Source organism: Dermacentor albipictus, chromosome 6, assembly GCF_038994185.2.
Source record: "Dermacentor albipictus isolate Rhodes 1998 colony chromosome 6, USDA_Dalb.pri_finalv2, whole genome shotgun sequence".
In the NCBI taxonomy this organism is placed as follows: Eukaryota; Metazoa; Arthropoda; class Arachnida; order Ixodida; family Ixodidae; genus Dermacentor; species Dermacentor albipictus.
Genome location: NC_091826.1, coordinates 15,800,510 through 15,816,490, shown reverse-complemented (window position 1 = coordinate 15,816,490; position 15,981 = coordinate 15,800,510). Strand labels below are relative to the sequence as shown.

The following is a 15,981-nucleotide window of genomic DNA, read 5'->3' as shown; positions in this document are numbered from 1 at the left end:
TCTTCCTTCCTAATGGGACGCTGTTGTCAGTGCACCGAAATTTGAACCAATCACCGTACTTGTTTTTGAATTGTGAACACGTATGGCGGTTGGCGACCTCTGGACTCGCCGAACTGATGTTATCATTTTTATTAATTAATGCTTGGCATAAGCAGTGTTTCGCTTGCTGTACTGCTTTTGTGTATTCACGATATTCTATACTTACACAGTCAACCGTGTTTGTGCAATCGTCGGTTCCCAGTATGTCGACCGTTGTCTCGTGAAAGCATGAGTACAAGTTCGGCTGCTGCACAGTTGATCGCTTCCGAGATTTGAAGTCTTGTGGTATTCTCCTAAGTCAGAAACGACGAAAACTTAATGCAAGCGATGTGATCCATCGAAGTGTTGTCAGAATTGGAAGCATTATTTTGTCTTTTTTTCGTCTTGTACAAAAAGCTTGCCATCTTGTCACACGTTTCTCTTTTCCTTTTATTTACTTTTGCTCACCTTTTTTTTCTTTTCATTTTAGTTTTCTTTTTCGCATTCGAAGTCCGCCGTCGATTTACGTTGATCTGTACCATGTTTCTTGCCAGTGGCTCTATTGAACCGGAGATGCCCTTTTCACCCGCGGTCGAGTAATCCCATCATACGTACCGCGCTTCTTATGGGTCCGTTTAACTCGTTCGGCGTCAGTGCTATCGCAGTCATTGCCTTTAACGAACGTCACAGATCTCGCAGCCGCTTTTTTGTTTCTTCTTTTTTACTTGCGACATGCGCTGAGCCGGCGAGTGCCAACTGTTTCGCTTCGTATCATCTGCGCGCGTTCCCTCTTTTCGACTGCTGCTCCATCAGACGGCAACTCGCTCGCACAAACTGCGGGCACTGCTGCCAAGGGTTGCGAAACGCATAGGCACCTCTGACGCGGGGACTTTAATTATAGCCGGCCGTATAATGTTCCGAAGGCGTTCTAAATATTGTTTCGTTTGAGTAAGCAGGAGGACGGAGATCGCTCCGACGTTAATCTCTTCCCTTGTGTTTACTAGCGTCGCTTACTTTTTGGCTTCTTCTCAACGGCACCCGTGCGCGGTTGCGCCCCGTTGCGACGTCCAGTGACGTCAGTTTTCTTCTTTCCCTTTTATTTTGCATCATCGTGTTCGGTCGTTCCACCACTCGGAGCGCGTGAAGCTGAAAGGTGCGTGCTCGGGCAAAGGGCTGTGCCACGTGATTAGCACTCTGACATATTTTGTCTGCCTTGGACGTAGAGTTCCTTATTGTATGAAACTCTGTGGCCTTGTACTACTCCGACTCCATCAGCCTTGGTCATTCTTTGTTTCTAGAGCGCAGCTCTTAGACGCCCGATCCTGCGTTTCGCGTCGGCGTCGCCCCTCGGCGTAACCGAGCGAACGAGCGCAGCGAAGGATGAAAGAGCAAACGCGGAGTGCAGTGGGGTATGAAAGAGAGCGATAGCGAAGAGAGCGCGAGGAGGAAAGCGGAGGAATGACGAAGGCTCAAGAAAAACATAGTGCCGCTCGATATGGGCCCTGCGGCGACGACCGCTAGATGGCGCCATAGTAGCGCGCCGTCGTCTGTTACCGATGGCAAGCGGTGAGCACATCGACCGATACAATATATGGAAACGAAGCGCTGCATTAGCAGAGGTCTGTCTGCGGCGGCTGCTGTGAGTCGCGCCCACGCGTCACCCACGAGCGGCCTCTCGCGATCTCCCGATTATAGCGAGGCAGTCGCGCCGCAGGAGACATTGTCTGTAGCAGCCAATATATTTGAAATGAAAACAGGCTTGGTGCTGCGCTCAAATTTCGCATTAGGGAGTATAGTTACTGTCGGTGAAGTTTGGAGCGCAGCTCTTGGACTCCCGTTCCTGCGTTGAGCATCGGCGTGCCTGAGCGGCTTAACCGAACAAACGAACACAGCGAAAGTGGAAAGAGCGAACGCGGGATGAAATACGGCGATAGCGAAGGGAGCGGGAGGTGGAAAGAGGGAGAGACGGATGCAGCGGAAGCACGAGGGGGAAAGCGGATGAAGCCGCCTTGAAGCACCACCAGATGGCGCTCACGTCCGCACATCCGAGGTAGCGGCGGCACCGACTGCGGGGGAAAGAACAAGAGATCCAGAAAGCTCACCTTCACCTATAGCGTTCGCCGTAATAAGCGTTTCCTGGTGTAAAGATGACGGTTGCATAAACTGCAGTTGTCGGGAAGCGGCAACTGTGTGGCCGGTCTACATGTAGCGCTGCGCGTCCTGCCAGTCGGTGCGGTGATCGGTGCGATACCTCAATGTATCGCGAATAAAAACACGTATAGAAGTTCGCTCAAATTTCGCATTAGGGAGTATCGTAATCGTAGGTGATTTTTTTTTTTGCGCATCAAGGGTGCGATCTTGTACGCGTTCCAAAATATAACGGAGGCGGTCCGTTCCACCGAGCCGCACACGGTTGGTCAGTTTGAACGGTGAAGAACGCCATGACGTCAATTGTGAAGTGATATCTGCTGTCAATCATTCCGTGTTGTCTGCTATCGGACAAACGCAACGGAACGGACCGCCCATTCCGCGACGGAAAGAACGGACCGCCTCCGTTCGAGTTTGGAACGCGTACAAGATCGCACCCCAAGTTACGCACGCGGTATGCCAACCAGCTCGCTCTCAAGTCTTGCTTAATTCCTATATCGCGTGCTTGACTGTCGCTGTCGTCTGCGTTTGACTCATTCGGTGTACTGTTACACTCCTGTTTTGTGACGAAATCTAATGTGGATTTTCGCGAGATGTGATTGTGAAACTGATGTCACATATCTAATGAATTAACGTGCGCAAGGCTCACAAGAGCCATACATCAGTTTAAATATTTGCTTTAATTAAGGTATTAGAATAGGCGAGGCATTACATTAAAACAAGGACTTACATCGCGAATCCGATGTACCTGAAAGAGGTGCGACACGTAATGCTATTGCGTATTTCTCATCGAATTCGCTATACCCCCACAAACCGCGAATTCGCTATATAATTATTTATATATATATATATATATATATATATATATATATATATATATATATATTTGAACATACTGCTAGCCTCACATATGAGGCTGTTGCAGGAAAGGGGTAAGATACATCTTCAAGAGAACACAGTTCAAGTATAGGCGCAGACATAGATAAGTTTGGGTGTACAAGGCAGTACATATGCACTCTATAATTATTACACAATTTTTATAACAGGAGCGGGGAAAAATGGTAGTTAACGCCATGATGGAAGGTTTAGCACACAGAAGAACAAGGAAAGAAAATAATTTTTTTTTTTTTGATGTGCAATGCGCAAAAGACAAGATTCGGCAGTGTTTATGTCCCGGCAGAATACAAGACACTGCTAAGTGAATTAGAATGCCATTGTACGACGCAGCGCACCTGTGTGCAGGTCGTAGCTACAGAACATAGTTTGATAACTTGGCGATAAAAGTTTCGAGTGATGTACAGGTGACAACGTCATCGGGCAACATATTCCATTCACGGATTGCATGTGGAAAAAATGAGTACCTAAATATGTCATTGTAAAATCTGTATTCTGTTAAGTGCTTGGTGTGTTTTGTTCGAGAACTACGTGTATCTGTCTGTAGCAAGTAGTCACTCGTATTGATTTTCGTGCTACCATTAAGGAGAAGGAAAAGAAACTTAAGACGAAGTAGTCGAGCTCGATTTTGTATAGTGGGAAGTTCAGCTCGCCTTAATAGTTCTGTGGGGGAGTCAAGACGGCGATACTTATTAAAAATAAATCTAATCGCTTTCCTTTGTACGCTCTCCAATTTTGCTATGCACTGCTTACGGAAGGGAAACCAACAGACTATTCCATATTCCAGTATAGAGCGAACTAGTGACACGTATGCTAAGCGTTTAGTATCTATTGATGCGGATCTGAGCGAGCGTTTTAAAGAGTATAGAACTGCCAGTGATTTATTAACAATATATGTTACCTGCTTGTCCCATTTAAGATCTGATGAAATTATAACGCCTAAATATTTATACTCTTCTACTTTCTTTAACATCTGTCCTTGTAAATAATACGGGTAGTTCATGGGCGCTCTTTTATTCGTTACAGTCATACAAACTGTTTTCTCTATGTTTATCACCATCTGCCACGTTTGGCACCATTGTGTTATATTTTCAAGTGCACTGTTTAAGGTTATCTGATCATCACGACAGGTTATTTCCTTGTAGATAACACAGTCATCTGCAAACATTCTTACTGTGGCGTTAGTATTAATGTGTAAATCATTGATAAAAAGAAGAAAGAGGATAGGAGCTAAAACGGCTCCTTGTGGGACGCCAGATAGCACATCGCCGAAATCCGAAGAGTAGTTCTTGAAACATACATATTGACGTCGACCTGTAAGATAACTTTTTATCCACTTGGTGATGTTGTTGTCACCGAGGTAGTGGATAAGTTTTTGAAGCAACTTTGGATGGGAAACTCGATCGAATGCTTTAGATAGATCTAGGAATATCATGTCGGTTTGACTGCATTTGTCCAATGTAATCGCCAAGTCGTGGATTGTCTCAATCAATTGAGTAGTCGTAGACAATCCTTTTCTAAAGCCATGCTGATTAGGGACAAGTAAATTATTTTTTTCTATGAATGACATTATGTGCTTTAGGATTATATGTTCAAGGATTTTGCCGGCCGTACAAGTAAGCGAGATTGGTCGGTAATTTGCTGTGCTGGTTGGGTCACCGGATTTATATATAGGTATAACCTTAGCAGTTTTCCATTTCACCGGAACCTCGCCCATTTGCAATGATTTTAAAAAAATAATCAGTAAGAACTTGGACATCCACTCCGCGTAGCGTTTCAAAAATGCATTTGGTATGTTGTCAGGGCCACAGGATTTTTTTGCGTCTATTTCTAGTAAGAGGGAAAAAATTCCCGACTCGGTTAAGATTAAGTCCTCTAGTTTTGCTGAGTAGCTAGGAAGGGATTGAAGGTTGGGTTGTCTGCTGTTGTCTTGCGTAAATACTGTAATAAAGTATTCATTGAACTCTGTAGCCTTTGCCATAGCTTCAGTTGGTGATGGATTACTGGTCTGACGTGACTTTGGATTAAGGTATCGCCAAAACTTAGACGGAGATGTTTTGATAAAATTACTTAAGGTTACATTCACGTATTCATCCTTTGCCTTTTTTACGGCTGACTTTAGTGCCAGGGAGTTTTCGCGTATTTTATTAGTGTAGCCTGGTAGCGGTAGTTTATTTCTCAGTTTCCTTAATCTGGCAATTTTTCGCTTTAGTTGTATTATGTTTCTTGTTATCCAAGGGTTTGTCCTACGTACTGGTTTGATCTTTGTGGGAATATATTTTGATAAACAGTGCTGAATGATTCTTTCTAATGTTGACCATAATCTATTCACTGAAACTGTATTATCATTCGAGAACGTTGTAAAAGTGGAGTAAGAGTGGTCTAGATAATCAAGAACGCTGACGTCGTCGGCATTCGCCCAGTCGAAAATTCGTGTACTCCCTTTTTGGGTAGGCGGAGGTGTGCCTAACAGTAAGCAACATTTAGTAGCTTTGTGGTCCGATATGCCGTTGACAACTTCCCAAGAAACACGGTCTTCTGCGATAGCATCACTCACAAACGTCAAATCAAGTACATTCCTGCTTTTTGCAGTAACACGCGTTGGCTCTCGTATGATTTGTCTAAGGCCAAGATTAAAACAAAGATCAAGCAGTACCTCTGCGTGAGTTCTATCAGCTATGTTATCAAGGGAGTCCCATGCAATACTGGCAAGGTTGAAATCCCCCGTAAGGATTAGCTTTGTAGTATGTGTGAAATGATTTTCCATATAATTTGCTAGCACGTGTAGCATATCATAGGAAGTATTAGGGGGCCGGTACATGGTGCCTATAAAAAAGGAGGATCGATCTGTCATGATTTTGCACCAAAGTGCTTCAGCATCAACCATTTCAGGCATAGGTGTGACGTAAATATTTTCCCTTATCAAAATTGCTACGCCACCACCGCGAGAGGACCTATCTTTGCGCATGACAGTATAACCTGGAGGGAAGATATCGCTGCTTGAAACATCAGGAGAAAGCCATGTTTCAGTTATTGTTAAAATATCTGGTCTATGTTCTATAATAAATGCTTCAAGTTCCGTGCTTTTGTTCATAACACTTCGGGCATTTATGTTCACTATCACTAGGCTGGAGGGCGTTTCATGTTTAGTCAGTTTTTTTTCTTTGGGACGGCAGGTTTCTTTCCGACGGGCACTCGGGCTCCTTTATGTTCGTCCCAGACGGAAACCTGGCCATTGATTTTAATCTTGTCGTACACAAGTGTAACTTTTTCGCCCCTATCTCGGTTGCTCTTGCTGCTGTTCCAAAGTTCTTTTCGGATGTTACGCACACGGATAGAAAAATCTTCACCCACAGATATGTTGGAATTCTTTAGCTTCGAACAGTTCTTTAATATGTTCGCCTTGTCCTCGAAACATTGCAACTTGAGGATAACAGGTCGCGTTTTATTTTCTGCTTTAGTTCCTAGGCGGTGCATTCTCTCGATTCCCGAGACCGTGACACCGATGGTACCCTTGATGATCTTATCAGAGATTGTTTTTTTGAGGTCGTCAGGTTTCTCATTTTCTACTTCCGGAATGCCATAAAAGATTAAGTTTGATCTTCTGCTTCTATTTTCGAGATCATCAACCTGGAGTGCAAGACTACTAATGGCATTTTCAAGTGTCGCTATTTTCTCCTCAACGCCTGCTATTCTGCCCTCGAGGTTTGACAAAGTATCTAATTTCACATGTATGGCTTCCAGAGATTCAGTTAAAGCTTTGTTGTCATTCTTCAGATCAGCCATGTCAGCAGCCACCCTGCGAATTTCGGTCAAGACTTCTTGATTGGTAGGGCCGGGGTTACTTTCTAATATATATATATATATATATATATATATATATATATATATCTGATCCAGCCAACGACCAGTATAGGCTCCGACCGCCAACCACCGAAACGGGCGAAAGTGACAAAGAAAGCCATTCACTATATATATATATATATATATATATATATATATATATATATATATATATATATATATATATATATATATATATATAGTGAATGGCTTTCTTTGTCACTTTCGCCCGTTTCGGTGGTTGGCGGTCGGAGCCTATACTGGTCGTTGGCTGGATCAGAGGCGCGGACTCTGTAAAGAACGCTAGCGTTGCGGGTCAGGTTCGTTGCCCAACGCCAACTGTCATCTCTCTATGAGACGTACAGGTCAACTGCTCTGTTCTCGGCGGAATTGCATAGTGAAGCAACAAACTCTACCAAAGCGTCTTCACTGCGACAAATATACGTCGTCGAGTGCGTGCAATTCCACTAATAACGAATAGCTTTCTTGTGCCGCTTACATTGACAATGATCAATAAGATCTGCACATTCGTTGTGGTTTCGTTTTTCGAAAATTGCTCCTGGAACATTGAATTTTGTCTATGCTTTTACACCCTTTATAAAAGTCGTCCTAGAAATGAAATTCCATCGAATTCGTGTGGCACTCGATTGATTTTCTGTAGAAATACAATCGACTGGTATCTTGCGATGGCGAATGCCGGCTCGCGGAGTGAGCCGGGGAGCAATCCTGCGCCCGCGCTCGATCCATTCTATGTAGTTCGTAATCCCGATAGTGCGGAAGCGTAACCTTGACGCTATTTTTCCGGCTCGCCGTTCACAGGTCTCGTCGTCCGTTGGTTATAGGCCAAGCCATATTACTGGCCGCCCTTATTGGAGCCGCGCGCGCGTCGCGGACCTTGTTTTAGCGCCCGCTTCTTGTGCGAGCCAACGCCCGCGAGGCCGCACGAACTTGACAGCTATCCTTGGTGGTCTTTATTTTGCTTCTCTCCTATAGTTTTGTTCCGCTTCACCTCGGGAGCAAGTGGTTAGCGCGTTGGTTCTAGCTTCGGGTTGTGCCTGGTTTGGTGTCCAAGGTCTGCAGCTCCCTCGCACTTGTTTGGCGCGTTGGATTGTATAGTAACCCTCTCGGGAATAACGGGTTGCGTCCGCGTTCATTTGGCGTTTGCGCCTTCGGTTCTGTTTGGCGTCGCGCAATAAATCGGGGTGCTTCGGGGTGTAAACGACTTCGCTTTCGTATCTGTCGAGGCCTTCCGAGCCACAGCCTGGAATCATTGATTACTGCTGGCTACCGCTACGTGTCAACACGTAATTACGCGCTAAAACTTCGCCGGTTCACGACCGCCGCAGTGATGGAAGGCGCTAGGGAAATTATAGACTTACATATAAGGTCTTGAATATTTGGCTGCGTGTGTAAAAAAAAAGAATTTTGCTCTCACCGCTGCACTGTTCTTGCTCAAATTTTGCATAACGATCACATTTTGTCGTCTGCTTCGTTTGGTGTAACGCTTGGCACGATTAGGCACCTGTTTAAGACAAAAATGAAAAACAGTTTTCGCCTATGGGAAAAATGGCGTCTGGAAAGCCGGCCCTGGCAGAGACTTGTGTCGCCACCTGCCGGCAGCAGCAGAAAGGAGCTGCTTCGCATACGAAACAGCATATTGAAATCGGCCGTTTACGCGACAGCAGCTCCTTCCTGCTGCTCTCGGCAGGCGGCGACACAAGTCTGTGCTAAGGCCGGGTTTTGAGACGCCATTTTTCCATAGGCGAAAACAGTTTCTCATTTTTGTGTTTAAAAAAAGGCGACTAATCGCGCCAAGTGTTATACTAAACGAAGCAGACAACAAAATGCGATCGTTCTGCAAAATTCGAGCAACAGCAGTGCAGCGGTGAGTGCAGTCTTTTTTTGAACACACGCAGCCGAACATTCAGGACCCTGTACATGCCAAACGTGTTCAGATAGGAAGTAGCACGAATTCGGGAGTTCTTCGACGGTCAACTTTTAATTGTTCTTGTGGTGTTCCAATGTTGCACTCACTTGACTCTAACCCTAGTTTTGTTATCTGGGATAACATAGCTTTAAGGCTCTTCGTGTTCCTTGGAAACAGTTCCATCGAAAATGCTGATGGCTTTATGGTTGACAAACTAAATGCTGCAGAAAAAATCTCGCTCACAGTGATTTTTGTGCAATACTAAAGGATGTGTGTGTGCGTAGAGGCCCCCCCTCTCCCCTCCTCATTTCGCTCTGACGGGACACTTACTGTGACAACTCGGGAGAAAATAAGGCATATTGCTTCTGTATTTTGACATTTCCTCTAGTGTTGTCTAAACAAGTGTCCACTGAATTCTAGATAAGTAGGAGCCAACCAGCTCAGCTGAGAACCGTTGTACAGTATCATCGATACCACGCAGCCTGATTTGAATTTTTGTTGACGAGAATGTTCTTTCTACGTTTTTAGTCAGTTGAACATTGCTTTATAGTAGACCATTGCTCTGTAAATATTCCCTGGAGTGCTATCTTTTCCTGCTTCCCTTTTCATTCAGTAACAACATTTTGGATTGAGTAACTACAAATGTATAGAAGGCCTATTCCAAGAATGCTTGTGGCCCCTGGAGTTAACAAAGAAGTGCCTCAGGAAGGTTCAGTTAGGTTTCTTTATGTGAGTTTTATTTGCTCCAAAGCATGTTTGCTGTTTTGCTGTAAATACGAACTGCACAGGAGCAAGCCTCTACTGTCATGTTACTGTCATTCAGTTCCACACATTCGAAGCGTCCGAAAAGGGATACAGTAAACTCGTGCTCTAAGAAGCTACTGAAAAACTCGGTGCCCTTCCACTTTGTGAAGGAGGACCAGCGAAGCTGTGTATGTGGGCTGCTTAATGGCGAACCACACCTCTGCCGTAGGTCAGCCAGGCATTGCACTATCTTTGGGATTGGCCCACGTATGGGGAGTGCTTAACACCTGCTTCACCTCTGCCGCGGTTTGGCCCAGCATTGCACAATCTTTGGGATCAGCTCACTTATAGGGAATGTTTAATACCTGCTTCACTTCCACCGCGGGTCGACCCGGTATTGTACTATCTTTGGGATTTTTTTCTACATACAGACACAATAGTTGGGAAAGTAGTCCTTAACAGCTTTGCTGTAAAGTCCTGCTGCCATGCCATCTCTTCCACTTTCGAGGAACAGATTATTTGTCTCTTGGCTGCTGGTTTTCCAACCCACGTGCTAATCTCGGTGGTTGAGTTCCTGTTTCGGGTTTTAAGCACTAGTCAAGCAATCCTAAATGTCATTACTGAAGGTGAAGGGAAAGAGGAAAAAATAGCCATGGTGCCAGACATTCTTGTAGCGGCTAATTTTCCTGGGAAAGTGTCAGCGTTCTGTTTGGGGCGTTCAGTACCTTACCTTTTCTGCTTTTGTTTGTGCAGGGGACAGGACCAACTATGTCAACCTTCCACACGTCATTGCCATGGTGGGTCTTCCTGCCAGGGGCAAGACATACATTGCCAAGAAGCTGACTCGATACCTCAACTGGATTGGCATCCAGACAAGAGGTGAGCTCCTGTCTATTTGATCTCTTGCACCATACGTTCACATTTGATTGTGGGACATTTTGACATTAGACATAGCTTGGTAGGTATTTTGACAGAGAAAGGGCTTGTCGATCCTAGGTGATGTATACAGGATGTCCCAACTGTCATACACCAAGATTCAAAAATATGCAAATGCCACATTGCTGGACAGAACCAAGGTAATGTTGTTTACCATCACTTGGAAGATACTCAGATTATTTTTGCATTCTAATTACATAATTAGTCTTAATGAAGTAATTCTTAAATATTGTAGTTACATAAAATGTGTCAATGGTAAAATCGTATAGCAACATAAACAACTCTAATACACCTTTTTGTTGCTCAATACATTCTGCATAAAAGTGTTTTTCCAAGCGCGAAACAAGCCTGCAAATACACGCAAAGTGTCTCGAGCAGCCAGTCGCACAGCAATTTTGCGTATATTCGCGGGCTTCTTTCACGCTCAGAAAAACATTTTTATGTAGCAAGTATTGAGCAAGAGAAAACTGTATCGGGAGCTTTTCATGTTGCTCTACAATTTTCTCATTGACACTTTTTATCTAAATATAATATTTCAGAAGTTGATTAAGACTAATTATCTAGTTAGGCGGAATGCAAAAAATGAGCTGAGTATCTCCTAGCGACGGTAAACATTACCTTGGTTCTGTCCAGCTACGTGGCATGTGGAATATATTTATTTCTTGGTGCATGATATTTAGGACACCTTGTATAATGTAAGGGTCTGAAAATATTCACCATTCTGAATATGAATTGAATAGTCTGTGCTATTCTATTCATATATGATTCGAGAAGTGACTATTCAAAATTGTCAAATATTCATTTTGTTTGAATATTGGATCTTGAATTGGGGAGCAGTGCAAAAGATGAGTAGAGGCACATAAACTACTGCACATAGCACTGTGTGGTTGTTTGAGCTGTAAGGGAGAGTGAACGATGAAAGTGAGAACCATTCCGAATGATTACATTGTAGGAGAGCTGCAGTTGCTGGTCAGATACGCCATTTGCTATGTGAGCAGATGGGACAGATAACTACTACTCAATAATTTCCTGTAATCCAATATGCATCATTTTTGTGCGGCCTATATATAGAAATTTGTTGTTCCAATTTATCATTTGGTCATTCTAATGAATATTACAGCTCTTTAAAGCAATGTGCAGGGCTGTAGCATCCTACCTTTGCTTCAGTGAACAATGCCTGGCGACATAGCCGCGATATTGTCACGATGCCTTTTCCTATGCTAATGCCTTTCAGCACTTTTCACATTCGTGAGTGGCAGCGTTCGATGCTCTGCCCGGGGCAGAGCTTCTCTTTACCACTCACGAACGCGAAATGCGCCAAAAAGCATTCGCATCAGGAAAAGGCATCGCTACGAAATTGCGGCCATGCTGTTGTCTTGTTTCATTATTGCCATTGTGGTGGTGCCTCGGGCAACTGATAGCACGTGTTACTCATTTACGAGGTCATCAATTGTCTGCACGTCCAATTGCCGACTGTATTAGATACGTATGCAAAATAAATGTGCAAACCAAATTTTTTTTACAATGGGCTGTGTGCGAACTTTACATTTCACTTTGTTTAGAAATGAAAAAAATGGTCAGTATTTGATTTGATATTCCGAGGTCGTTTTCAATAAATATCCATATGCGATTTTGTTCAGCCATTTTACTATTCAAACACCCTTGATATTAAAGGCACCATAGCGAATAGCTATGGCGAATATAATAATTGAACTACCGCATTTAATTGCATAATGATCGCACTCTCGTAATGATCATGCCCCTGAATTTTGTCGTCAAAATTCAGTTTTTAAAAATTCCAGTGTAATGATAGCACCCCGACCTTGCCGCAGCGATATGTCGTGTGCCAAGTCTAGCTAATAATGATCGTGCTTACCATCTGTCGAATGCTACGCAAACGACTCTTGAAGACAAACCAAGCATGCACCAAACATTCTTAAGCAGATGCCCCATTTCATTCCTTTGATCACTTTCTGCACTTCCATGACAAAAAAAAAAATCTCTACAACCAAGCTTGCCTTTGTGTGTGGGCTTTATAATTGTTGTGGTCAACAACAACAAAAAAGGCGCCTTTCAATTCTTCTCGTCTGCCCTCGTGGGCATGCAACGAATTGCGAGTGGCAACGATAGCAGCCACGTTTACACTGATACGTTAGAAGTGTAATATACCAAAGATATTTGCCTACCCTTAGCATAAACATGCCGTATTAGGATAGTAGTGAAGACAAATACCACAGTTTCCACAGCATGCTCGTCATGTGTTTGTCACTGGCAGCTAAGCATGCCCATCAGTTTCTATCCCCTCAAAGTGGACATGGCTGCGTTATTGCTGCAAACTTGCTGATATTAACAATATGATTCATTACTGATACGGAAGAAACTGTTTCAGTGCATGTAATGTACTCACGAGAAGAAAAAAAATTGTGTTTGGCGCGTTGTGTTAGCTCTGCCGGCCGCCATTCTTGTTTTGGTGTCCCGCACTACATACAGCGGCAGCCGCCTATTTGTCTACCTGCTTTCATCTCGCAGCAAACAAGGGACGAAAAAAAATTTTCTTATTGCGGGAAATTTAACCCGTGTATGATCGCACCCCTGAATTTGCGTCAGTTTTCTTTTACAAGGAAGTGCGATCATTATGCGAGTAAATACAGTACTTGTCTGCCTGAAATTAGGCAGTGAGTTTGCAAAATGTGTACGTCTACAGAAAAAAAACAATGAAATGGTGAAAGTTCCCAATCTTGTGTTGCTCATTTGGGTGTAGCATTAATCTTGCATTTCTGTTACAATTGTCAAGAGTGACTAATTCCATACTTAAATGTCACATAAAGCTTCCCTGTTTAGGTCCATTCTTACTTTTTTCTCTACTTCAGGAATTTTACACAATTCTTTATTCCTTGTTTCTTTAGTGTTCAACGTTGGTGAATATCGGCGTCAAGCTACGGAGGCCTACAGGAGCCACGATTTCTTCAGAGCAGATAATGCTGAAGCCATGGCCATCCGCAGGTACGTCACAGCAGTTAATTTTGTACTAATGTTCACATATTTTTTACAGGCAATATTCGGTTGTACATATGCCCTGTGCCTCTAGGCGGTCGTGCTGGTGGACCTTACACAAATCTATCTGATCTTGCCATCACAGGTGATGTGGTGGTTTTAGCGTTGATACTGAGCAGCTTGCTTAGATGAGGGGTGGAGTAGTTGCAGTGTCATGTGGAGCCATAAGGATAAATAAGGCTAAGGGCTGCATATGAAGAATGGTGTCAGCAGAGCTTCAGATTGGGTCCAATAACTTGTTCGATCTCATTTCTAAATTTTTTTTTGCCCTTGTCCCAGTTGTTTCCTCACGGTAGTACTGAAAAAAAAAATGGAGAAAATAGTGTATAGTTTAGCATTCAGCATGCTGTTCACATGCATGCACACAAAAGCTTTGAGCAGTAATAGTATGAGCGCTGTATTATGAGAGTGGCGCAACTTCTGACGTGGTAGCACACTGCACAAAATGCACTGATGACAGCAGGGATAGGCAGTGGATGAATATAGTGAAAAGTGAACACATTCTCGAGTGGGTTATCACATTTAACATTTATTAACTTATATGTGTAGTCCTCCAGGGGTGTTATTTTTCTATGCACAGTGCTCGGCAATTGAAATGCAATACTCGGACTGCATGGCGGCCGCTGCTTTTGCACCACCGATGAGCACTGGGAGATCGCTGAGGAGCCGAATGCTGTAATAATGCATCACAGAGGCTCTCGTTTTCATTCGATGCTGCCAAAAGTTGCCAGTAGCCACACACTACGAGTATCGCATCTTAGACACTGAACGCGACTCTTAAGATTGTACCGTTCTGTAGGTAGTGCAGTATGTTACTGTAGGGAATGAGCATTAGTGGTACTGCGTTGTGAGCATTACTTGTACAATTGCATGAAATGAGCACTGTTTATTGCAGTTATTTGCAGCTTTAATTTTGATATTTAGGCTTGCAGTAATGCCTGGCTTCTCTGTAAACTTCTTACCGTTTACGGATTACTGGGTTACCGGAGCCTTAAAAACGGTAGTAGAAAAGCTGGTAGTGTCATAATGTGATGCTTTGTGCAAGCAAAAGTTTTTTTATCTTTTTTTGTGTCACGTGAGTGTTTTCATTGAATAAAATTTGAAACAAAGGACAAATTGTTGATTATGTTGCTGTGAAAGGATTGCAACAGCAGTTAGACTGAATATGGCAGGTCACTGCAATTATAGTCGTCTTCTCTGGTAAAGGTATATGTTAGCACCGCTAACATGTCTGCTCACGTAGACGTCTCCAGTAACCTGTTGTTCTGTAGTGAATACTACCTTTATGGACTAGCTAGGACTCTAATATCTGCATTTTGAAACTTTTTTTCCCAACAAAGAATTCAGTTCTTTCTTTTCTCTTGCAATTTTACTATTGCAGCAAGTGCGCCTTGGATGCTCTCGAGGACATGTGCAAATGGCTGGAGTCTGAAGGTGAAGTGGCAGTGTATGATGCGACCAACACAACCTACGAAAGACGCAAGCTCATCTTCAACGTGGTCTGTGAGCGATTTGGCTTCAAGCTGTTCTTCGTCGAATCCTACTGTGACGACCCCAAGATTATTGAAGCCAACATTCGGGTCAGTAATTGCATTATTATTAATGAGCAGATGTAGACCTGACGTTATCAGGACAGATCATGCATGCATTTGACTATCAGGCACATGCGTGCCTTGTACGCATACCCAAATTAAATCTGTAGTAAAGTTGGCATAAGGTACAGTAGACTCTGATTATTCATTATTTCAATTAATTCAACCTAGAGTGAAGGTCCCGACTGGCACCCATACATTTTGATGTGCAAAATCTCTTGTTATTGGGATCCTAAAATTGGCCCTTATCACATAATTCAGACAACCGTTTGGCACGCATACGCCTGATCACACTGGCAACCTCAATGGCTACAGCATCTATCTTGGCAATGCTAGGGTACAGTGAATACATTAAAGATATGGCAGCCTCTCATCCCAATTCTAGCACATGCCTTAAAAAAAATGTGGTCCCCAAATTACCTGTGTTTTGCAATCTGGGGCCAAACTGAAGCCACATCTGCAGCACCAGAAACTACCTATTCTTTTGAAGCACTAGTACTACTGTCACCCTGTACCTTACTACATCATCAGTTCACAACGATACTTTCATGGTCATAGCATACATCACTAGTCATTGTCTTTTTATTTTTGATGTATTTTACGTAATTTACAGTGGCTGATGTGTGGGCCTTTTTACTGTCATGTTTCCAATTGCAGTTCATTCAACTATTTCATTCACATTTCATTGACAGCTCATCACAATGTGCATGGTGCTTTTGACCATAGCTGGCCCTTGCACCAAGAAACAATACACCTCAATCGGAAGTTAAGAGCCGCTGCCATTGCCCTTGTCATCACAAGATAGCAGCAGAACAGCTTATTGCA

At 43.4% G+C, this 15,981-nt stretch overlaps 1 protein-coding gene across 12 annotated transcripts in view; it reads left to right on the top strand.

The window, feature by feature from the left end:
- Pfrx (6-phosphofructo-2-kinase/fructose-2,6-biphosphatase) overlaps positions 1-15,981 on the top strand; it is a 155,787-nt gene that overhangs the window by 98,939 nt on the left and 40,867 nt on the right. For all 12 annotated transcript variants that reach the window (XR_010569864.2, XR_010569863.2, XM_065452775.2 and 9 more), the window contains 3 exons: positions 10,328-10,453; positions 13,417-13,513; positions 14,946-15,144. Coding sequence is in view for 10 of the 12 variants with exons in the window: in XM_065452775.2 (XP_065308847.1) it covers positions 10,328-10,453; positions 13,417-13,513; positions 14,946-15,144 (422 nt within the window). In the remaining 2 variants the exon portion in view is untranslated. The remainder of the gene's footprint in view (positions 1-10,327; positions 10,454-13,416; positions 13,514-14,945; positions 15,145-15,981) is intronic.